General features: G+C 44.4%; 1 protein-coding gene across 3 annotated transcripts in view; it reads right to left on the reverse strand.

The window, feature by feature from the left end:
- Window positions 1-666: 666 nt before the first annotated feature.
- The window catches only part of LOC138246390 (synembryn-A), a 294,113-nt gene continuing 268,925 nt past the window's right edge, over window positions 667-25,854 (reverse strand). For all 3 annotated transcript variants that reach the window (XM_069200965.1, XM_069200963.1, XM_069200966.1), the window contains 2 exons: window positions 4,729-4,848; window positions 667-3,394 (listed from right to left, as the gene is read on the reverse strand). In XM_069200965.1, coding sequence (XP_069057066.1) covers window positions 3,274-3,394; window positions 4,729-4,848 — 241 coding nt within the window. In that variant the 3' untranslated portion in view covers window positions 667-3,273. The remainder of the gene's footprint in view (window positions 3,395-4,728; window positions 4,849-25,854) is intronic.

Genomic DNA, 25,854 nt, shown 5'->3' on the forward strand with positions numbered 1-25,854 from the left:
TGCCATACTGTCTAGGGTTGGCTTTTCTAGTTCTTCGTATATTGGACTGCCAGCTTTTGCTATCAGAAGGCTCCAGTCTGCATATACTTGGGATCTGAATCAGTGTCAAAGATTTGTGCTCCAGTAAAATGAGTTAAAGACTACTGCATTCTATGGATTTTGTAAACATATAATGCACAATATAGGATCCATCAATTAATTAAGCGTTTTTAGTTACTGTATACTATTAAAGGAACCACCTAAGACCCATGGCGATACAACTTATTCAGCATCATTGTGCATGTTAAAGTGATTCTAGAACCAAGGAATCTTTATTTTGAAAGTGTACAGATGTATGATTACACTGTGATACTGTTAGTAAGTCACAAATTCAATTGTCAATTAAGTGTAAACAAAATGTTTGCAACAATTATTTCATAGAAGTTGATATATTGTGTTCCCAACAATTAAGAGCACAATTAATGTAAGCACAGTCTCCACAGGAGCCCTGCAGAATGATGTACGAGGAGATGAAGAGGTAATATTGACCGCGTAAGGGTAGAAAATTTAAAGGATGTTAAACACTAGATGCATATGTTAAGTTTTGGTACAATTATTTTTACGTAATCTTTATGTTACTTATAGTCCTGATGAAGGTTTATAAAAAAACTAAACACAACTGAAACGCAATGAAAACATGCTTTTATTTTTCTTGTAGACGCTACTTGTTGATCAGATGATAGGGCAAGATACTTGAGAAAGGGAGCTCTTTGTTAAAACCTCAGAAAGTTCTCAAAACCGGTATAATTATGTAGGATTGTTGAATGAATGCATGTAGATTTGTGTTTCTTTAGAAAATGTTACTCTCCTTTAAAGAATTTTTAATAAATTGTGGAATAAATTAATAAAAACATTTTATATTTAAAATAAAATTGTACATTATTGTGGCTCATAGGGCAACAACGGTTTTATGCATAAAATTGGACTACAATTTAGAGACTGGATTCGCCTGAATCGTATGTAAAAGTTCAAAACAGTAGCTGTGCATAATTATTTAAAGCGTTGGTGTTGGTGCATAGAAATCATTAGCACCTCCTTTAGATCCACAGATGGCATCTGCAAATACGTTTTGTGTTGTTTTTAAAAAACTGAGATTGCAGTTTCTCCCACCTCCAGGACACCTAAGAACCCTGTATTTATATAGGCCTCCATGAACAGAACCAATGATCAGAGCTTTTTTCACACCTGAAAAAGCAAAACATTTTCAGTATTCACCACGATGCACTGGCTTTCACTATGCAGGAGAATTGAAATCTGGGAGTCCTACCTAGCCCCATGTAGCCACTGGGAGCAGGAACACCGACTGCCTATCTAGGCAGGCGGTCAGTCTATACAGCAAGGCTTGACTTCCTCGAGCAAGCAACATAACACAGTGAAGGCTCCAGCAGTCAGCTGAGCTGGACTGGGACCTTGCATGTTGGTGTGACAAGGGGTGTAGTTATGGAACGATCTGCCACTACCAGTTCTAGGTGGGGAGACCATGTAAAGCTCGGGAATATCTGGAAGACTGAGTTCTTCCATAAGTCTCTGTTAAACCACTCCCTATCCAGTTGGCCCACTATGAGTTCAATTATGACACTAACAGATCAACCTTGGTTTTTGGGCACAACTTCCGATGCAGGGAAACGACGAACACATAACACAACATGGACAGCCTGGACATAACTTTAGGATAGGCTCTATGACCTTCATCTGCAACTATACATAGTGCAGTAGTATGCTTTTGAGGCAGTTTCCCCTTTGTGCCAGACTGACTCAGCCTGATTTGGCATGGTGCTTTCCTGAGGCTATGCTGATCCTTCCACTGACTGCAGACTGGCCACATGTCTCCCAAAAACTCTGACATAACTATGTGCAGTGTAATTTCTACATGTCTGTATTAAACAAGATACTTACATGCAACAGTAGCCTAACAGATTGTCTCATTTTCCGTCAAGTGCTGATCTGTGACTGCATATGCAAGGCTGTCTCTGTGAGGACTGTGTTTTTGTATATAAGTGACAGTGGATGCAATGTGCCCATTGGTACATACATGTGATTGTTTGTGGTATATGTGCAATATGGATGAAACAATACTTACCTGGAACAGTAGTTTTCTAAATGTTATTTAAAACAGACCCACATGCAGTCCATAATTCTGCAAACTCAAGCATATGTGTCTCTGCATGTGCAGTGTGTCTCTGTGCATATCTGTATGAGGAACATGTCTGAGTTTATACAAGACTATGTCCAATGTATCTCAATGTGAAGCATGTGAAATGTGACTGTGTATAAAGCTGAATTTGTATGCAATGTGCCTGCGAATATACATGACAACATTTGAAATGAGACTGTGTCTGTGTGCAAGGTATTTTTAAAAATAGAAATTGCTTTATGGCCAATGTGTCTGACAATAATGTATATAGAACATGTTGGTGTGAACAGGAGTTTGTATATATATTAGGTGACTATGTTTTATTGTGGTTGTATGTGAAATGAGCGCCGGGGAAAGTGTGCGCAATGTATCTCAGTGCGTAAATGGCTCTGTATCAGCCCGAGTCTATGCCCATCCACCCTCTCATTCATTCACTCACTCTGGACATATAAATGGTTGCACGTGTGCTTTTGTGTGTAAGTGGATTCAGGTTTGTGACAAGTGTGCGCTTGTCCAAAACTAGCACTACGTTATCTAGGACCTGTGGTGAATGACACGGAAAGCAACAATGCAGTGACCAGTGTTCACCCTTTCCAGGAATTGTGTATTTGTGTGACAGTGCAGTATACTCGCATCTTGAGTAAAACAGGATTGGAGCACTGTATGTGCCATGGTTGTTTGTGCCCAAGGATATAAGCGTGTCTATTGGGCGTTTTCCACATGAATAATCAATATAAATAGCTTGCTTCTCTTTATAAAGCTTGTGCTGTTCACCCTCCAGAAGATCAGTGCAGGCCTTGAGTAAGGCCAAGGTCAGACAAAGCTTTGTACAAGGTGACTTGGAAGAGCTCTTCTCTGCAATGGTCAGGCCCTCTCAAGGCTCCCCATGAAGCCACTCTACCTTTCTACCCAAGCAGAGACATGGGGCATATGGTCGCCTCTGGACATTTCACAGCTCTAAAGCTCACACCTCTGCTTCTGCTTCTCCTCTACGGTAATCTACAGCGGCAGGTCTCGGAGTCTAGAACAGTCTCTCCTGTGGCCAGCCTCATCCACTGGTTTCTAAGTCCCAGCTGTTCGTCCGTTCCAACCCTGTGCAGTCAGTCCGAGTCAGAGTCCAGGTCGGACGACTCTTGCCGTTGCAGCATTTTCTGGGCCGCCTCGTCCAAGGGTGCCAAACGTCCATCTGCGGTGACTCCCATTGGCTGGATGATGTGCTCCCTGAGGCACAAGAGAAAGAAGAAATGTATGGTAAGGATACTCTCATGTGACCTGTGCAACCTCCCCTGCTTCAAATGCACCCTCTCTCAGCACCTCAGAATTCGCATGTCTCGTCAACATCTGCAACTTTAGTATACCTCACATCACTTCATCTAAACTTCAATGATCTCGACTCCTGAAAACCAGCCATTCCCCATCTCCTTGTCATATACTGAATACATTCTATTCCAAGGACAGCTGGTATATCCCAATACTTCCTATACACTAGGCATTTCTCAATCCCTCAATACCTCCTATGTCCATCCACTACATCGTGAATTTATGCTAATTGTATCTCAATCACTAGGGAGCAGGCATGTTCAATAACCTCAACCATGCTCCCCAAAAATTAATCCCTGGTGAGTGGTTATGTCACATCACCTCATCGACATTCAACACGTCAAGCTCCAAGGAAAGGCCATATCCTGTCACCTCCTCTATTTACAACATATATTAATCCCTTGACAGCCAGTGTGTGAGACATCTCCACCACATACAACAAATCTCAACATATGGACCTATCATCATAGCATTATTACAATGGTTTAAAACCCTGGTAATCTATGCACCTGCACACTTCTTCCTAATTTAAAGCATACATATCCCAATATATCCCATCGCCTCTCCCTAATTCAACATATCTAAATCTTTGGAGAGCTAGAATGTCCCATCAACACATTCACAGTCAACATACCCGAATCCCCACAGAAAAGGCAGTCTCCTATTAGCCCCTACATATCTAAATCCGTTGAAAACAACCATGTTCCATGCCTTCCTTCAGGATCTGAACATTGGAAGAGCGAGCATGTCCCAGATCCTTCTGCAGATTTTGCATATCCCTATACCTGGAGGGTGGGCACGCCACATCACCTTCTGCAAATTCATCATGTCAGTATCTATAAGGAGCAAGGAAAGTCTAGCAGGGAAAGTCTAATTACCCCCTCCATGTCAATACATTTCCCATCACCTTCCAAACTCAACAAATCTCAACTCTTGGATTGTGGACTTGTCACACTGTCTTCCCAGGATTCAACAAATATGAACTGCGTAAGCTTACATCATTAAAGACCTATATCGACAGAGAAAATCCTAAAAAGGTTTGCTCCTGTGATCACAAAGAAAGGTAGCAGCTACCAATTAGTCAACAAAGAACAGAAGAGGCATAAAAAAAGCCACAGTGGCGGTACCCTGAACTTTGTCAACAACCATCATCTGCTCACCTTGAAAACTCAAGATTGAAAACCTGTGAAGTCACTACAATGCACGGCACACCTCTGACCTTTCCAATCACCAACCTGGAGAGTTTGTCGAACATGTTCACCAGCTTCATGGCCTCATACTCCTTTTGTTCTTCTGTCATGTCGTCCATGGGGTTCGGCTGCTTCTCCTCCACTCGCCCAGTCACAGGGTTAATGCTGAAAACAGGACAGGCAATCATTAGAGGGAAATTAGGTCTCGAAGCACAAGCATTCTTGGCCCTGCTCCAACAGGAACAGTCAAGCTTAACTGCCAAGGCTGGTCTCTGTCTGAAAGGGAGCACCAACAACCACAGATTGGTTTCAAGCCTGCCTAGGCGTCTTCAAATAATTGTAACTCGATTCCTGTGTCAAAAAGAGCATGGGACTAACGCCTGGGCATCCGCATGCACATAGGGTGTTGCACTGAGGCAAACATAAAGTTGATGGGTAGAATGCTTGCAAAATCTCAGACACTGGCAATCACACACTCCGTATTTCAAATGGTGCTCAATTTTGGTAGATAAGGGAGAAGGTAGTGTAGCTGGGTGATATAATTTGCCCAGCATCATACAATGAGGTCAACACAGGAGCCAGGTTTAGATCCTAGGTCAGACATGTTCAATGAAGGTCCATTGATGTGGGCCGTAATGTGACATATGCCAAAAGAACAAGTTACTTACCTTCGGTAATGCTTTTTCTGGTGGATACACTAGCTACCTGTGGATTCCTCACCTTATGAATTCTCCCAATGCGCCAGCATTAGACGGAATATTTTCTTTCCAGCTCTCCACGTCGACGAGGACGTCACAATTGCACGACTCCGCACGCGACTCCATCTGACGTCACTGTGGCAATAAGAGATCCTCACCGACGTGCTGACCTCAGTTTCACCCTTTTTTATGTGCCTTTAAGGCGAACAGGTGAAAACCGACCTCACGATAGCACATATATACATACATATAGCCATACAGATGTAATATAAGCACAACATTTATTTATATAAAAAATTTATCAAAACATATATACATTTATAATGAATAAGACTTGGTATGACCAGACAGGCAACGGGGAGGTGGGTGGGACTGCGAGGAATCCACAGGTAGCTAGTGTATCCACCAGAAAAAGGGATACCGAAGGTAAGTAACTTGTTCTTATGATGGATACAACTACCTGTGGATTCCTCACCTTATGAATAGAGTCCCAAAACAGTACCGCACTCTGAGGTGGGTGCCTGACCAGTCACACCAAGAAATCCTGCAACACAGAACATGCAAAATGGTCATCCCTCCGGACTTCCGAATCCAAGCAATAATGCTTCGCTAAAGTATCAAAATCAAAAAAATCAAAATCATTAACATTTATAAAGCGCGCTACTCACCCGTGCGGGTCTCAAGGCGCTAGGGGAAAAAGGGGGGGTTATCGCTGCTCGAACAGCCAGGTCTTTAGGAGTCTCCGGAAAGCGGAGTGGTCCCGGGTGGTCCTGAGGCTGGTGGGGAGGGAGTTCCAGGTCTTGGCCGCCAGGAAGGAGAAAGATCTCCCACCTGCCGTGGAGCGGCGGATGCGAGGGACAGCAGCGAGTGCGAGGCCAGAGGAGCGGAGGAGGCGGGTGGGGACGTAGAAGCTGAGGCGTCTGTTGAGGTATTCCGGTCCCTTGTCGTGGAGGGCTTTGTGTGCGTGGGTGAGAAGTCGGAAGGTGATCCTTTTGCTGACTGGGAGCCAGTGCAGGTGTCTCAGGTGTGCGGAGATGTGGCTGCTGCGGGGTATGTCGAGGATGAGGCGGGCCGAGGCGTTTTGAATGCGTTGCAGGCGATTTTGGAGTTTGGCTGTGGTCCCGGCGTAGAGGGTGTTGCCGTAGTCCAGGCGGCTCGTGACGAGGGCGTGGGTCATGGTTTTTCTGGTGTCGGCGGGGATCCAGCGGAAGATCTTGCGGAGCATGCGGAGGGTGAGGAAGCAGGCGGAGGACACAGCGTTGACTTGCTTGGTCATGGTGAGAAGAGGGTCCAAGATGAAGCCGAGGTTGCGGGCGTGGTCTGTGGGGGTCGGTGCGTTGCCGAGGGCTGTGGGCCACCAGGAGTCGTCCCAGGCAGACGGGGTGTTGCCGAGGATGAGGACTTCCGTTTTTTCAGAGTTCAGCTTTAGGCGGCTGAGCCTCATCCAAAGTATGGAGTGAAGCCCAAGTTGCTGCTTTGCAAATATCTACTACAGGAACACGTTTAGCCAAAGCTGAAGTGGCAGACTTAGCCCTCGTAGAATGAGCTCTAATACCCTCATGAGGAACCTTCTTTGCCAATGAATAACATATCTTAATGCAAAGAATGACCCACCTGGATATGGTCCTTTTATGGACAGCTCTACCTTTCATCTTGCCCACATACCCAACGAAGAGTTGGTCATCCAAACGAAAGTCCTTTGTTCTATCAACATAGAAACTGAGAGCCCTTCTCAGGTCTAAGCGATGGAGTCTTTCTTCCTCTTTTGAAGAGTGAGGAGGAGGATTGAAGGATTAAAGAGTAATAGACTGCCCCATATGGAAGGGAAACACAACCTTAGGAAGGAAAGCCGCCCTGGTTCTCAGCACCACTCTGTCAGCATAGAATGACGTAAAGGGAGGTTTGACACTAAGAGCCTGAAGCTCACTTGCACACCTAGCAGACATAATAGAAACAAGGAAAACTGTCTTTAAGACTAGCAACCTTAAAGAACAAGAATCCATAAGTTCAAACGGTGAACCCATTAAAAAAGGTCAAAAAAAGATTTAAATCCCACTGAGGCATGAGAAAAGGAGTTGGAGGAAATTTATTAGATAGGCCTTTCAAGAACCTAACTATAGGTGATTTGAACAAGGAAGGTTGATCCTGAAGGCAAAGAAAGGTTGACAGCACCGACAAATAGCCCTTGGCAGTCGCAACTGCACAACCCTTCTGTGCTAAAGTAAAGGCAAACAGAACATCAGACAAATGGGCTTTCAAGGGATCAATTTGCTTCTCTCAACACCAAGCCACAAATTTCACCCATCTGCCGGCATAAACAGTCTTATTGGAGTGTCGTCTAGCCAATAAGATAACATCCACCACTTCTGGCAGGAGAGAAAAAGAACTCAGATTGCCCCGTTCAATCTCCAGGCATGTAGGTGCAGGCTCTGGAGGTGGGGGTGTAGAACCTGCCCCTGCAACTGCAAGAGGAGATCTGCCCTGAGAGGGAGACGGAGCGGAGGGCACAGTGAAAGTTGGAGAAGGTCCGTGTACCACACCCTTCTCGGCCAATCCGGAACTATTAAAATGACTTGAGCCCGATCTTAGCAAATTTTCCTCAGAACCTGAGGAATCAAGGTTATGGGGGGGGGGGGGGGGGACACGTAAAGTACCTGGCAGCACCAAGACATCTAAAACGCGTCCCGAAACGCTCCTTGCACCGGATCCTGGTGGCAGCAAAACGACGGGCAGTGCACGTTGTCCAGAGCGGCAAACAGGTCTATCTGTGGAGAACCCCACACCCTGAAGATATGAAGAACCAGATCCGGATGGAGACGCCACTTGTGGTCGGCTGAGAAATGCAGACTGAGACCGTCCGCACGTACGTACGTTGAGAACTCCGGCCAGATGGTTTGCTACTATGCAAATCCGACGGTCCTGTGCCCAGGACCAGAGCCGCAGAGCCTCTCGGCAGAGAAGGTACTACCCTACTCCTCCCTGCTTGTTGATGTACCACATCACGGTAGTGTTCTCCGTCAAGACCTGAACTGACTGACCACAAAGGGACAGGAGGAAGGCCTTGAGAGCCAGACGTATCGCCCACAATTCTAACAGATTGATGTGAAAAGTCTGTTCCGCTGGAGACCAAATACCTTTGATCTTCAGGCCCCCCAGATGAGCACCCCACCCTAGAGTGGAAGCATCCGTTATGACCGTGGCCACTGGAAGGTGATAGAGCAAACGGCCTTCCTTGGGAAAGGTTGCCGTCCACAGCCCACCATCATACATCCACTGCAGCGTCTCTAGAGATCGTTATCGACTCTTCGAGATCCCCTCTGTGTTGAAACCATTGCTTGCGGAGGCACCATTGGAGAGCCCTCATGTGCCAAAGGGCATGAGTGACCAACAGAATGCAAGAAGCAAACGCACCGAGCAGACGTAGGACCTTGAGGATTGGAACAACCGCTCCTTTTTTGAAACATTGAATTCAACGCCTGAATGTCCTGGATCCGCTGAGACAGAGAATAGGCCCGATTCAATGTTGTATCTAGTACTACCCCTATGAACAGGAGACGTTGAGAGGGCTCCAGGTGAGACTTGGGCACGTTTACCATAAAACCCAGACTGAACAACAACTGTGTTGTCATTGGGAGGTGATGCAGCACAAGCTCTGCAGACTTGGCTTTGATCAGTCAGTCGTCCAGGTAAGGGAATACCGATATTCGTAAAGACTCGAGGTGCGGAATTAAGACCAAAATGAAGGACCACAAACTGGTAGTGTTGCGACCCCACCACAAACCGGAGATACTTCCTGTGTGACTTGAGAATGGGGATATGAAAGTAAGCATCCTGCTAGTCTACCGACCCCATCCAATCCTCTTTGTTCAATGCCAAAAGCACCTGCGCCAGAGTCAGCATCTTGAATTTCTCTTGTTTGAGGAACCAATACAAAATCCTCAGATCCAGGATAGGTCACAATCGACCATCCTTCTTGGGAATCAGAAAATATCTTGAAAAGCATCCCTGACCCCTTTGCTGCTCTGGAACCAACTCCACTGCGCCTTTTGCTAAAAGGACCTGACCCTCCTGCCGAAGCAACAGGAGATGATCTTCTGAACAAAACGAAGGACGGGGAGGGGTTGGAGGGGGAAACTCCTGAAAGGGAAGGGCATACCCTTACCCCACAATATTCAGTACCCAGGAGTCCGATGTGACTAACTCCCACTCGTGAAGAAAATGAAATAACCTTCCTCCTACTGGAGAAGCCTGACTTAAAATGGATGGAAAACTAGGGCTGCTTTCCTTGTTGTGGTCCCCCAGAGGAAGATGAGGCAGGGTGCTGCTGGGTGGCTCCTCGCGTTCTAACCCTCCCCGCCCTCTAAAGGACCTTTGTGAAAGGTTGGCAGACTGTTGAGTCGTGGATTGAGGCCTCCCACGATAAGCGGCTCCACGGCCAAACCCCCTAAACCCTCAAAAGGACCTGAAAGGAGTAGATGTGGAAGCCTGCAGTCCCAAAGACTTTGCTGTGGCCCTACCATCTTTAAAGCGCTCGAAGACAGAGTCCGTTTTGGACCCAAACAACCTTTCTCCGTCGAAAGGAAGGTCTAATAAAGTTGCCTGGATATCAGTTAAAAACACAGAACACCTCAGCCATGCATGTCTCCTAGTGGCGACTGAAGTACCCATCGCCCTGGCCACTGAGTCTGTAGTATCCAGACCAGACTGGATGATCTGCTTGGGTGTCTGACAGGAGTTCATGGAACTGTCCCTGGATATCCTGCGGCAAGTTGGGCACTACAGCTCTAGCCGAGCCCATCAGGGCGTACACATTTCTACCCATCACACAGGTCGAATTAACTGACTTTAGGGCCATACTGCAGGATGAAAAAGTCTTCTTAGCCGTCTGCTCCACCCTCTTGGACTCCCTGTCCGATGGAGTAACATGAAAGGAGCCTGGTGCAGAACGAGCCGAACAAGAAGCCTGGACCACCAAGCTCTTGGATGTTGTGGCAAAAATCCTGGATCACCCGGAGCAACAGTTCTGGACACAGCTGGTGATGTAACAGGCTTTCTCCAGATCTCTAAGATAGGCTCCGTAAGAGCATCAATGAATGGGAGCAAGGGCTCCGCTGAAGTAGAAGGATGTAAGACTTCAGTCAAAATTTTAGTTTTAACTTCAGCAGCTGGCAATGGAAGGTCCAAAAATTCTGCAGCTTTCTTGATAACAGAGTGGAAGGAAGCCGCCGCTTCCGTAAACTCCCCTGGGGATGAAAGATCTCACTCAGGGGAAGTGTCCAGCCCACTAGCTGAGTCTAGGCCCTGAAATTCTCCCAAGTGCTCAGCAATCTCTCCTTCCTCCAACAATTGTCTCTGGTATTCTTGCTCTTCCAAGAGCCTCAACCCTCTCCTCCACGACTTCAACCTGGCCTCCAACCTAGGCGTCGACATGGAGTTAGCCGACGTCGACTTCAAAACCGATGGCCGCAGACCGGGAGAAGGAGATGCACTTCGTCCCGACCGGGATCCATCCGGCGTCTGAGTTGACTCCATCGACATATGAGGTGCTGTCATCGTCATCGTCTGCCTAAGCGGCGAAGTCATCGGCGCCAGAGGCCTATGAGGCGATGTCTTCAGCGCCGGAGGCCTATGAGGCAATGTCATCGACGCCAAACCGGCACCCTCAGCCTGATAAAAAGTCCCGAACAGCGCCGACTTGTATGGAGCCGGATAGCCCAAGGAGAATGCCAAAGGACCCGTGGGACCAGCCGGTGTACCAGCAGGGGCCATAGCCTTATTGAAGATAGTGAACATGGCATTCAGAAATGCCGCCGGATCCGCTCCCAGAGTCAGGAAAACCTTGGATCTTCATGTGGTGCCTGGGCCGGATCCGGAACTTGCGGCACCGACTCTTGAGCCCCAAGTGAAAAGTGAGGATCCGCTGGAGACGCAACCACCTCAATGAGCGATGGCGTCGATGAAGCCTGAGGACTTTGAGGCTGGGGAGTTACAGTGGGACTAACCTCCCACGTCGTACGACGCCGTCTGGATGGAGACAGAGATCGAGATCGACCTATAGAAGAATGACGCTGAGAGTCGTGTTGGCGCCTCTTCTTATGAGACTTATGGGATGGCGAGTCTCTAGTCTTAGACCTCCGATGACTTCGATATCCTTTCTTTGCCCTAGCTAAAAAGAGTTTAGCCTCTCTTTCCTTCAGCGCCTTTGGATTCATCCTTTGGCAGGACACACACTCTTCTACATTGTGGTCCGAACTGAGACACCATAAGCAATCCTCGTGAGCGATTGTGATAGACATACGATCCCCGCACTCCTGGCAAGGCTTAAACCCTCACTTTTTAGGAGGAGACATTGTAACATAGTACAATAAGACACCTTCAAAACAGTAGCTTCTCGAGAGCTAAGAGAAAACCGTTAGCATAGAAGGCACAGAAAAAAGAACTGACGCCGCACGCCGGCGAGGACCTCTTATTGCCACAGTGACGTCAGACAAAATCGCGTGTGTACCCATGCAACTGTAACGTCCTCGTCCACGTGGCTTGCTGGGAAGAACATTTTCTGTTGAATGCTGGCGCATTGGGAGAATTCATAAGGTGAGGAATCAAGAGATAGTTGTATCCATCAGAAACCAGTGTTCGTAACATGAGGCTATACTCATTCAGTACAATGAAGGTAGGGATACTTAATCATTAATAAAAGAAAGGGTAACCCTCATTCACCACACATTGTTATACATTCTTAAATGTGTGTGACTTGAGGACCTTTTTCACCATGTCAATATCATTGAATTAAGACATTCATTTGAAAATTTCTAATGAACAAGTCACATTTCCACAACAAAATGATGTACCAAATAATTATTTTATGGTAAATTAATGTGTTCTCAGTTTTGGTAACTGTCGACAGAGAAAACAAAAGTGTGACCATGAGTTACCAGACCAGCACGTCTATCATTCAAAAGCACTATCCATTCTAAGGCAGGGGGCTTCAAATACCCCACCACCCTCGTTATGCAGATCTGGCTTCCCCTAGAAGGAATGCCGACCGCCTGACCCAGAGCCAATTTGGCACCTGGGCAGGTGGGAAAATTAGTAGTCAGAGAGGCATGTCCACCCCTAAGGTGAGCTGCCGGATGTGGACACGAAATTTAAAAGTCTGCCATCTTGGTGATGGCAGAACTAGAAACTCTGGTACAGGGTTATGCCCACTTCCTGTAGGTAGTGGCCATAAAGTGGTACATAGTTCCCCAGGCTACTATTCTACACTCCTCTAAAACCCCTACATTCACTATTTAGGGGAGCCCCTGCCACCAGAAACTCGTATCATGTTGTCTTAAAGAAGGACATTCCAGAGACGCAAAAGCAAAAATTGAAGACCAGAGACTGATTGGCCGCCAACGCTGCCAGCCTTCCAATTGTGACAAAGACGCCCTTTGCAGCTGCTTGTGCCTCCAAAGCCCGGGAGGACTGCCAGCCTTCAACCCAGAACCAGGAACTTTTGTGGAGTAGCGGAGCTGCTTCCCTGCATTTTGTAGGTACCCTAAAAACACAGAGAGGACTCGGGCTCCTAAAACCCGACACTGGACCGCAACACACTGCACCCATGTGAGTTAAGTGGGCCAACAGTGCCAGTGCTGTCCCCAATCCCTCCGGAGACAAAGTCCATTATGGGTCTCCCCACTGCAACCTTCACACCAATGCCTGCAGCCCTTTCTGCAGGCCCTCCCCCCCTTTACTGCAACCGCTCCCAGTGACGGAAACCCAATGGTGTACTGCACCTCTGCACCCGGCCACTCCGGACCAAGGAGAAGAGGACCAAAGGTGTCCTTACATCCCCGAGAGACCTGAGCCCACTTGTTGGTTCAGTAGGACTAGACCCACAGTCCACGCATGCAGCCTCTTTCTGCAGGCCCCCCTCTACCGCAACCACTTCCGGTGATGGAAATCAGATGCTCCCCTGCACCTCTGCACCCGGCAGCCCCGACCAAGAAGAGGACCACAGGTGTCCCTACACCCCGAGCATTGCAAGAACTGACCTCCTTGTTGGTTCACCCAGACTGGTCCTCCAGTCCCTACTTGCAGCACCTTTCTGACCAGACTGATCCCCATTGGCTTCAATGGGTCACCCGACGCTGACCTGCACCACTGCACCCGGCCACACCAGTGCCACCCGAGGTGACCTGTTGGTGTGGCCTAGTACTCTGCCTTATACTCATCTTAAGCCTGTAAGACTGGTCCTGTAAGTTGCTGTGGAGTACCTGTTTGCAGTATGTGTTTTCTCTCCCATAGGGCAACATTGCAGCTTCAGAAAATCGCACAGTGTCAATTTTTCGAAACAGTAAAGTATTCTTTCACAAAATGCACTTATCTGTTCGTATTGATTCTGGTGACTTCTAAACCATTAATTCGACCAGGCGCAGCATCTAAAACACGCCGAGACGTAAAAATGAGTCTCCGTCACAATACGCAGGTCAATCAAGAAGAGGTAATTGTTGAGTTTGCGGAGGAATAAATTCATCCAGAAGAAACGCAAGAAGACAAGAAAATGCAACAAGTCCGATGGGAGTCTGAACAAGGGGCCAAAAGACATCAAAATGAAACAAGAATTAACTGTGGTGAATCTTTCAAAGATAGAGCTTACTGAGTCTCAAACACAGGTACTTTCTTTGGGGCTATCCTTTTGTCCAATGGCCTTGTTTAATTATACCCAAAGTCGAATTGATTTTTTTCAGTTTCTTAGAAAGTTGAAATTGTTTGCTACAAAACCTCAGGTGTTAAAAAGCAATGAATGAGACAGTAACATCTAATTTGTTGTTTGAAGATATAGAAATGTTACAAACACTGAGTCAATTGGACAGCGAAGGAGTCTTTGAACCTAATCCTTTTCTTAATTTAATAAATACAAATATTGAGATAGATTTGAATTGCCTGAGTGGTTTCAAGCCGAAATTCAGCTTTCTTCCCTCAGTTGTTAATGACGCGATTAATGTGTTTGAAAAGGGTGTCAGCAAAGGAATGAAAAAATTGAGATACAAGGAAATCACAAGGTGGAATAATTTAGAACTAAGACATAGGGAGGCTATACGATCCTTACAAAACAATAGAAATATTGTAATTAAAAAGTCTGACCAAGGTGGAAATGTGGTGGTTTTACCGATCAAAATGTATGTGAATGAAGGTTTGCAACAGTTAAATGATGCTACTAATTATGAAATGTCAAACAGAGAAATGATAAAAGAAGCCAATCACAGGTACTGGCTGAAATTGGAAGAATGGACAAATATAGGCCTTCTGGAACGGGAGGAATATAAATTCCTGAAAATCGAGTTCCGTAAAAAAATCAGCTTTGTACCTTCTCCCCAAGTTAGATAAACATTCTACTAATCCTCCTGGACGACCGATTGTCTTGTCCAGAGGTAGTCTCTTAAAGAATACTTCAAAATATATTGATTTCTTTCTAAAAACCTTTTGTTGAAACCCTTCCTTCATTGGGCGGCAATGGGTACCTGTTTCGCCCCCAGCTATGCAGGCTTGTACCTGGGCTGGTGGGAGGAGCAGATGGGTGGGAATATCGATCTCTTTGAGACACATGTAGTCCTCTGGGTCAGATTTATTGATGACATCTTCTGCATTTGGCCAGGGGATGCTGATTCTGCCCATAAATCTGTTGACATTCTGAATAAAAATCTTTAAACTTAAAATTTACCAGTCGTATTGATCCTAAATCTATTGAGTTTTTGGATGTACGGATTGGCACCGAGGAAGGAAAACTATATAGGAAAGCAACAGCAGGTAACAGCGTGTTGCATGTCAGCAGTAGTCATCCAATGAATTTGATACAGAGTATTCCATATGGAGAATTGTTGAGAGCTTGACGAATTTGTAGCTCAAATACAGCCTTTTTATTTGAGGTTGAGACAATGAGAAAAAGGTTCCTCCAAAGAGGATACCGTCAATCTGTGATAGATAAGGCTGTAGTTAAGGCATCCCAGGCCAACAGACAGGACTTATTGATTAATGAGTAAAATTCAACAAGAGAAACAACCTATTAGGTTCATTACAACATACCACAAAAGTACCTATGAATTAAAAAATATTTGTAAGAAAATGTGGCCAGCTTTAAGAACAGATGAGACACTTGCTAAAAATCTTAATGATTATCCCCGGTTCACCTTTAGGAGAAGTACATCTTTGAATGATTCACTCAGTAAGTGCCTCATACCACAAGGACAAGTTAGTAAACCAGTTCAAGGATTTTATGTCTGTGGTAAGTGCAAGGCTTGCAAACACAGTGAGAATGTCAAAAAAGTCGATTTTCCTACATGTCCTAAATCTTTCGTCATAAGAAAACATTTGTCATGCATTTCAGATTATTGTGTATCTACACTAATCTGTCCATGCAACAAATTCTATATTGGTAGTACCATTCATACAGCTTAGCTCTTAGAACACACAAGGGGAATCAATCATAGTGATAAAACCTATCCAGTCACTACACACTTTAAAGAATTTCACAATCAAAAGGCGGAGTTGTTAAGATTTGTGGTACTGGAGAGAATTCCTGTCAGAGAGCGAGAGAGGAGGGAATAGAGTACTAGAATTAAAGAGATTAGAATCTAGACTCATCACTGGCCTTAGCACAATACAGCCTATTGGTTTGAACATGGATGAGGAATTAGCAAGCCACATAGGGGATTAAGATATGAAAACTATTGTGAGTATAAATAATTGTCCCCTTCTATGTAAGAATGATCTGCCTGAAACAGTTTTAAAGTGCAATTGAAGATTGGTTTTAACTGATGTTTGTATATGTTGGATTTACTTGGTAGGTGATCACACCGGAGATGAGATACTGATGAACCTGAGGATGATATAGATGTCTGAACGAGAGAACTTCTGTGGGAAAACAAAAGAGCTATTATATCCTTTTCAGGGGTGTGGAATTTATTAAAATATCTACTTGTCCACGGGACAGGCTGCTTCTCAAATCTACTTGTCCTGTAAAAAGATCTACTTGTCCCTTTGGTGCCATGTAGTGTGGCGCCAAATTATGGCAGCAATCTCATTATGTAAGAGCTCTGATAATAGCCTCTCTGATTATTCCAGGACTACTACCATAGTACGGCTTGAATACTTGCAGTTTCAATCCCTACTGTAGCAATTTCCTTATTTTTCCACCTTTCTGCAGATCTGCATACTGGGGCTGGAGGAAGCCGTAAGCAATAGTTCCAGGGCTGGAATGCCTTTGAGTCTGCAAACCTACTAACCTGCACATGTTTTAAAGATTTTCACCAGCTTCTCTCTAATATTTTCCCATAATAAGAAAGGTTGGACATTTACTCCTGACAATGGCAGAATTAGAACTTCTTCCAGGGTTGGGAAGAAAGTGGCTGGAGGGAAAATGAACTTGCAAATGCTCAATAGATTTTCACATGAGAAAATCTACACATGCGTATTTACCCATGCTAAAATACAGTTCACAAATATTTTATAGGGGTACGACATATACCATGGGTGCACTTTTGTGACTTTCTTTAAGAATTTGGGGCCACATGTAGGTAGGTTCAGATTTGCGACCCGCAAATTGCGAGTCGCAAATCCGAATGTAGGATGGTGTCCCTGACACCATCTGTGATTCGCAAGGGCTTCGCAAATGCACACCTCATGAAAAATCATGAGGTGGGTCGCAATTTGCGACCCCCTTGCGAATGGCGGCCTCACAGGGATGGTGGCCTGCTGGAGACAGCAGACCACCATGTCTGTGACTGCTTTTCAATAAAGCATTTTTTTTTTTTTTTGGTAATGCAGCCCGTTTTCCTTAAAGGAAAATGAGATGCATTACAAAAACGAAAAATGAAACTTTTTAGTTTCATTTTTTCAGAGCAGGCAGTGGTCCACTGCCTGCTCTGAAAAAATGTTTACAGTGACATTCACAATGGGGAAGGGGTCCCAGGGGGACCCCTTCCCTTTTGTGAAAGTGTTAGCACCCATTTGAAATGGGTGCAAACTGCGATTGGCTTACGCCCGCGTTCGCAAAACAATCCTACATTGCACTGCGAGTCGCAATTAGGAAGGGAACACCCCTTCCTAATTGTGAGTCGCAAACCCGTTTCGCGATTCGGTAACCAGGTTACCGAATCGCAAAACTGGGTTTGTGCATCGCAATGTGCTTTTTGCACGTTGCAAACAGCGAAAGTCGCTGTTTGCGACATGCAAAAAGCTACCTACATGTGGGTCTTGGTCCCTAATTAGGTCTGGTGTTAACAAAGACATTTTGTTTTTATTAAACTTCTATTTCTCTCTCTTTCGGCTGGCTTTACTGTGAGCGATCGCATTCTTCTCTTCCACAAGGAGCATATTGGCACACAAAGTAGTTTTGTTCAGTGTCAGGAACAACAGTGGCAATCAGTGACGTAACGAAACTGGAGGGTGCCCCTTTGCAAAGAACATGGAGGAGCCCCCTCTCCAGACTCACTCAGGGCAGGTGCTGTGCTGAAGGGGCCCCCTGGAGGGCGGCTGCGGGGCCTTTGATATGCCACTGGTGGGAACGTGTGCTTTTAGAGTTCAAAAACGTTTTGGTTTTTTTTTGCCAGTGTTTGTTACAATGTTGAGGGCCTGGTAGCTCCCACAACAATAAAGTGTTACAAAAGCCATGTCAAAACAAGACACGCATTGATGAAACTAAAAGACTTATAAAAATATGTCAGATCAGTTGGCTTTGTCAGTGTTTGTTTATTTTCATGCTTCCCATAATCGTGTTGAAAATGGTTACACTGATTTTCCATTCGAAATATTTTTGGGAAATACTAGCATGCATCAAAACATTTTACTAAATGACACTTCATTTGCATCTAATCAGAGAGCATTCTGGGAGCATTATACTTAGCCTCATAGCCTAAACTTTTCAAACATGTGTATACACGTTTTTTTTTTTTGTACTGGAACCAACGTCAGTAGTGAAGTGTGACCTTAAAACATTTATTTACAGCACTCACCCTAATAATGAAGGTTTTCAAATAATGAACCATAAATACAAGTTCGAACAGCATTATCTTTTGGAAACACATTACCTCAACTGCAGAGAGTTCCACTCTCTGTAAACAGGCAGCCAAAGGGTTTGTGCTGCAGAGGGTTGGGCCTACTTGTCCCAAGGACAAAGTGAACATAAAAACTTGTTGCCCTTGACCCCAAACAAGATGTCCCGGGCGTCGGGCGATAGGAATTCCACATCCCTGCCTTTTATTCAGTCCTTATCGATTGAGAAATTTAATTGGTGAGGATAATTAGTTGTGATGGCAAGAGGATAATGTGAAACTATTGTTTGGCCACTTGGGCTGCTTTTGATTGTTTTGGGATATAGTGAAAATACATTGCCCACTTGGGCTGATATTTTTAAAAGGATATGGTTCAAATATATTTCTGTCCACTAGGATCCCAGGTGTCACGATGTAAATGTGGTGAATTGAGTGAAGACATACAACATAATAAAAAAACAGAGAGATAAGTAATTGAACTAGAAATTTATTCAGTAAAGATAAGAATTTGCATGGGAATTTATATCAGTCCCTTAAAGATGGCCGACTCGGTTTTGTTTAAAACGCAACACTTCGATTGTCTTGACAGAGTATGTACAAGTCGAAACAGTCATAGCTCATTTCTTCAATTTATATGTTATAGGGTTCGATTTTGAACAAATGAAAAAATTGTAATTGCCTATTTTTCCTCATGTACTAACATCTGTGGGAATGTGAAAATATATATTGTTTATGCTCATGTGATTAGGTTAGCCATGTAACCATCCTCTCAGTAGTGCCCCACATCAAGCTACCAAACAGACCAGATCTGTTAACTCAACACAAACAACAGATCAGAACCCAAATCCAGCATCGCTGAATCTAGCAATTTGGCTCCTGAAGTCTTAGAATTCGGGCACCTAGACCTTACACAGGAATGTATGGAGGTCATAAAACAAGCTAGGAAACCAACCACAAGACATTGCTATGCAAATAAGTGGAAAAGATGTGTTTATTACTGCCATAATAATCAAATGCAACCATTACACGCATCTGCTAAAGACATCGTCAGCTACCTACTGCACTTACAAAAGTCAAAGTTAGCTTTTTCATCCATTAAAATACATCTCACCGCAATTTCAGCTTATCTGGAAATTACGCACTCAACTTCATTATTCAGGGTCCCAGTCATAAAAGCATTTATGGAGGGTCTGAAAAGAATTATCCCACCGAGAACACCACCAGTTCCTCCGTGGAATATCAACATTGTCTTAACACGACTTATGGGTCCACCTTTTGAACCCATGCACTCATGTGAGATACAGTACTTAACATGGAAAGTAGCTTTTCTGATAGCTATCACATCTCTCAGAAGAGTAAGTGAAATACAAGCATTTATTATACAAGAACCCTTTATTCAGTTACATAAACATAAAGTAGTTCTACGAACAAATCCTAAATTCTTACCTAAGGTCATATCACCGTTCCACTTAAATCAAACAGTGGAACTCCCAGTATTCTTTCCACAACCAGATTCGGTAGCTGAGAGAGCATTACATACATTAGACATTAAAAGGGCACTAATGTACTACATTGATAGAACGAAACAAATTTGCAAAACAAAACAATTGTTTGTTGCATTCCAAAAACCTCATACAGGGAATCCAATATCCAAACAAGGCATTGCCAGATGGATAGTTAAATGTATTCAAACCTGTTATATAAAAGCAAAAAGAGAACTGCCTATTACACCAAAGGCACACTCAACTAGAAAGAAAGGTGCTACCATGGCCTTTCTAGGAAACATACCAATGACTGAAATATGTAAGGCAGCCACATGGTCTACGTCTCATACATTTACCAAGCATTACTGCGTGGATGTGTTAACAACACAGCAAGCCACAGTAGGACAAGCAGTATTACGGACTTTATTTCAAACAACTTCAACTCCTACAGGCTGAACCACCGCTTTTGGGTAGATAACTGCTTACTAGTCTATGCACAGCATGTGTATCTGCAGCTACACATGCCATCGAACGGAAAATGTCACTTACCCAGTGTACATCTGTTCGTGGCATGAGACGCTGCAGATTCACATGCGCCCTCCCACCTCCCCGGGAGCCTGTAGCCGTTTTAAGTTGAGAAAAAAATTAGACCTGTAGATTTGTAAATATATTACTTTTAAACACATTATGTACATACATATTTACTCCATTGCATGGGCACTATTACTATATACACAACTCCTACCTCACCCTCTGCGGGGAAAACAATCTAAGATGGAGTCGACGCCCATGCGAAATGGAGCTGAAAGGGGAGGAGTCACTCGATCTCATGACTCGAAAAAGACTTGTTCGAAGAAAAACAACTTGTAACACTCCGAGCCAAACACTAGATGGCGGGATGTGCACAGCATGTGAATCTGCAGCGTCTCATGCCACGAACAGATGTACACTGGGTAAGTGACATTTTCCATATATATATATATATATATATATATATATATATATATATATATATATATAGTCACTTACCCAGTTTACACGCTTCGGCGTGGTAGGCCTGAACATGCCAGAGTTTGGCGCTCACGCCCAAAAGAGTGTAATCTTGTTTTCAACAGTACTATTGGCTAGACTATAGATGGAAATGCGATCGAAACAATACCGACGGTCAAAGAAAGTTATCTAAAGTTTCCGAATCGAAAATTTCGGAGTGAGAGGAAACACGTCCGAACCTGACAGCAGAAAGAAAACAATCTAACAAAGGAGTCGATGCCCATGCGCACTATGATCGAGAGGAGGAGTCACTTGATCCCGTGACTCGAAAAAAGACTTCTTCTAAGAAAAACAACTTGTAATACTCCAAGCCCAACACTAGATGGCGGAAGCAATACACAGCATGTGTATCTGCAGCTACACATGCCATTGAACATATATATATATATAGTGGCATGTTGCGCTGCAGATTCACATGCTGTGCAATGTTCCTGCCATCTAGTGTTGGGCTCGGAGTGTTCCAAGTTGTTTTTCTTCGAAGAAGTCTTTTCGAGTCACGGGACCGAGTGACTCCTCCCTTTCGGCTCCATTGCGCATGGGCATCGACTCCATCTTAGATTGTTTTCCCTCTCATAGGGTGAGCTAGGAGTGGTAGAATGAGGATACTAAAGATGTCCATGCAATGGAATAGATATGTATGTACATAGTTTGTGGTAAAGGAATATTTATTTACATACATACAATTTAAATGCAACTTAAACGGCTACAGGCTCCCGGGAAGGTGGGAGGGCGCATGTGAATCTGTAGCGCTGTTACGTACTGCGCTGGACTTCTAACCTCTGGATACCGGGTTGGCGAATACACCAAGGGGGTTATTACAACTTTGGAGGAGGTGTTAATGCGTCCCAAAAGTGACGGTAAAGTGACGGAAATACCACCAGCCGTAGTACGAGTCCATTATATCCTATGGAACTCGTAATACGGCTGGTGGTATATCCGTCACTTTTGGGACGGATTAACACCTCCTCCAAAGTTGTAATAACCCCCCAAGTCTTTTACAAGTTCTGGATACTCCCAGATAAGGGCGACCCCTTCTAGTAGCCACGGTGCCGCTTGACAGGCAACGCCAAAGCAGACCATACCCTCCAGGAGTCCCAGGGGGAAAAAAAAACAATACTGGGGAAAAAACCTCAAACAGGAACTCCTGAAGAAAAAACAAGAAAAAACAGGACTAAACAACAGGAAACAAAAATAGGCAAAAATCTCCCAAGGCAAAAAGCAGGAACAAAGAACAGGCAAAAATCTCCCAGGGCAAAAAGCAGGAACAAAGAACAGAAGCGAACAGCACAACCAGAAGGAAGTGTTTGCAACACAAGGTGGAACAAGACTGACTGACTTATATACTGAGAAAAGGGAAGTGACATCACAGGAATAGGAAAGAGCACCATCTTGAATTGAGAAGAGCCCATAGACCAATATAGGAAAAAGGAAGTAGTATAAAAGAAAAACAGAGCATGCTGGGACAAAAACACAAAGAAGACAAGATGGACACAACATGGACAGAGACAGGTAAAAAAGACCGGACAAACCCACCAACAACAAAAAAGAAGAAAAAAAAAGGCTACAGGTAAGTGTAGCGTGACCGGGAGCGAAATATATGCTTCCCAGAATGTGCGGTCAAAAAACGCGGGGAACGCCGCTCCGAATATCGGTAGCGCGTTCCATCCGCGAGGACAGAAAGAGACGTCGCGTCTGAGCGCGGCGTTACAAGCGCAACATGCCACGAACAGATGTACACTGGGTAAGTGACATTTTCCGTTCAATGGCATGTGTAGCTGCAGATACACATGCATGCATAGACTACAAAGCAGTTCTCCTCCCCTAAGCGGTGGTCAGCCTGTAGGAGTTGAAGTTGTTTGAAATAGTGTTCTTAGTACAGCCTGTCCTACTGTGGCTTGTTGTGTTGCTAACACATCTACACAGTAATGCTTGGTAAATGTATGGGGTGTTGACCAAGTAGCTGCTTTACAGATTTCTGTCATTGGTATATTTCCTAGAAATGCCATTGTTGTTCCTTTTTTCCTAGTGGAATGTACCTTTGGTGTTATTAACAGCTGTCTTTTAGCTTTTAGGTAACAAGTTTGGATACATTTCACTATCCATCTGGCTATGCCTTGCTTTGCTATAGGATTACCAGTATGGGGTTTTTGGAATGCGACAAACAGCTGTTTAGTTTTTCTGAATGATTTTGTTCTGTCAATGTAATACATTAAAGCTCTTTTAATATCTAATGCATGTAGTGCTCTCTCTGCCACTGAGTCTGGCTGTGGGAAGAAGACTGGAAGTTCCACTGTTTGATTTAAATGAAACGGTGAGATGACTTTAGGTAGGAATTTAGGGTTTGTGCAAAGTACTGCCTTATGTTTGTGTACTTGTATAAAGGGTTGTTCAATAGTGAATGCTTGTATTTCACTAACTCTTCGTAATGAAGTGATAGCCACTAGAAATGCTACTTTCCATGTTAGGAATTGAATCTGACAGGAGTGCATGGGTTCAAAGGGTGGACCCAGGAGTCGTGTGAGTACAATATTAAGATTCCATGAAGGTACTGGTGCCGTTCTTGGAGGTATGATATGTTTTAGACCCTCCATTAAAGCTTTGATGACAGGCACTCTAAATAGAGATTTGTTTTGTATATTTTGCAAATAGGCTGAAATTGCTGTGAGATGTATTTTAATGGATAAGAAAGCTAAATTTGCTTTTTGTAGATAGAGTAAATAACCTACAATGTCTTGTATGGTTGCGTCTAGGGGTGTTTGGCTTGGCAGTAGAAAACACATCTTTTCCATTTGTTTGCATAACACTGCCTGGTGGTAGGTTTTCTTGCTTGTTTAATCACTCCCATACATTCTGGTGGAAGATGTAGATATCCAAACTCTAAGATTTCAGCAGCCAGATTGCTAGATTGAGCATTGCTGGATTGGGGTGTCTGATCTGTTGTTTGTTTTGTGTCAACAGGTCCGGCCTGTTTGGAAGTTTGATGTGTGGTACTATTGATAGCTCTAGCAATGTGGTGTACCATGGTTGACGTGCCCACGTTGGTGCTATAAGTATGAGTTTGAGTTTGTTTTGACGCAGTTTGTTGACTATTAATGGAATGAGCGGGAGAGGGGGAAAAGCGTAAGCAAATATCCCTGACCAGTTGATCCATAGAGCATTGCACTTGGATCGAGGGTGTGGGTACCTGGATGCGAAGTTCTGGCATTTTGCATTGTGGTTGGTGGCGAACAGATCTATGTCTGGTGTTCCCCACTGGCGAAAGTATTTGTGAAGCACTTGGGGGTGAATTTCCCACTTGTTCGTTTGTTGATGATCTCGGCTGAGGCCGTCTGCTAATTGATTGTGAATCCCTGGAATGTATTGAGCTACCAGGTGTATGTTGTTGTGAATTGCCCAATGCCAAATTTTTTGTGCTAGAAGGCAAAGTTGTGATGAGTGGGTTCCTCCTTGTTTAAGTAGTACATTGTTGTCATATTGTCTGTTCTGACAAGAATGTGTTTGTGAACAAGAAGAGGTTGAAAAGCTGTTAGTGCTAGGGATACTGCTAGCAGTTCTAAGTGATTTATGTGAAGTTGTTTTTGCTTGTTGTCCCATTGTCCCTGAATGTTGTGATTGTTAAGATGTGCTATCCATCCAATCATTGATGCATCTGTTGTAAGAATGTTGTAAGGCACAGGGTCTTGAAATGGCCGCCCTTTGTTTAAATTTGTGGGATTCCACCACTGAAGCGATATGTGTGTTTGGCTGTCTATCAACACTAGATCTTGAAGATGACCATGTGCCTGCGACCATTGTTTTGCAAGGCACTGTTGTAAGGGCCGCATGTTTAATCTTGCGTTTGGGACAATGGCGATGCATGATGCCATCATGCCCAACAGTTTCATGACAAATTTGACAGTGTACTGTTGGTTTGGCTGAATTTTTGGCAATATGCTGTGAAACGATTGCAACCTTTGTGGACTTGGGCTTGCAAGTGCTTTTTGGGTGTTTAATGTGGCTCCTAAATACTGCTGAATTTGTGCTGGTTGTAGGTGCGATTTTTGGTAATCTATTGAGAACCCTAGTGTGTGTACGGTGTTTATTACATAACGTGTATGGTGTTGGCACTGTTTTTGAGTGTTGGCTTTTATTAGCCAGTCGTCGAGATATGGAAAGGCATGTATATGTTGTCTCCTTATGTATGCTGTGACTACGGCAAGGCATTTTGTAAATACTCTGGGAGCTGTTATCCCGAAAGGTAACACTTTGAACTGGTAATGTTTTCCTTGTATTACAAATCTGAGATATTTTCTGTGAGCTGGATGGATGGGTTAGAGAAAATACGCATCTTTGTTTGTACGTTTGGGGGAATGCTGAATAATGTCTTTCATCTCATCCCAGTGAGCCCTGTCCCATCTGGCCATTAGGGCCTGCGAATTGGCTATATGCCATTGATTGGCTGCCTGTGACGCCACCCTTTTCCCTGCAGCATCGAATTTCTTACTTTTCCTATCTGGAGGGGCTGCATTGCCAGAGGACTGGGAGTTAGCCCTTTTCCTTGCTGCGCTGACCACTACGGAATCTGGGGGTAGATGTTATGTAATAAAAATTGGGTCTGAGGGTGGTGGCTTATATTTCTTTTCTACCCTTGGAGTTATGGCTCTTCCCTTAACTGGTTCCTGGAAGATTTGTTGTGCATGTTTTAACATGCCAGGAAGCATGGGTAGACTTTGGTATGTGGCGTGAGTTGAGGACAATGTGTCAAATAAGAAGTCATCCTCAAGACGTTCTGTGTGCATGGCCACTTTATGAAATGCTGCTGCCCTGGCTAGAACCTGTGTATATGAGGTGCTATCCTCAGGGGGTGATGGCTTTGATGGATAGCACTCCGGACTATTATCTGAAACTGGGTCATCATAGAGATCCCAT

This window comes from Pleurodeles waltl, chromosome 7, assembly GCF_031143425.1.
Source record: "Pleurodeles waltl isolate 20211129_DDA chromosome 7, aPleWal1.hap1.20221129, whole genome shotgun sequence".
In the NCBI taxonomy this organism is placed as follows: Eukaryota; Metazoa; Chordata; class Amphibia; order Caudata; family Salamandridae; genus Pleurodeles; species Pleurodeles waltl.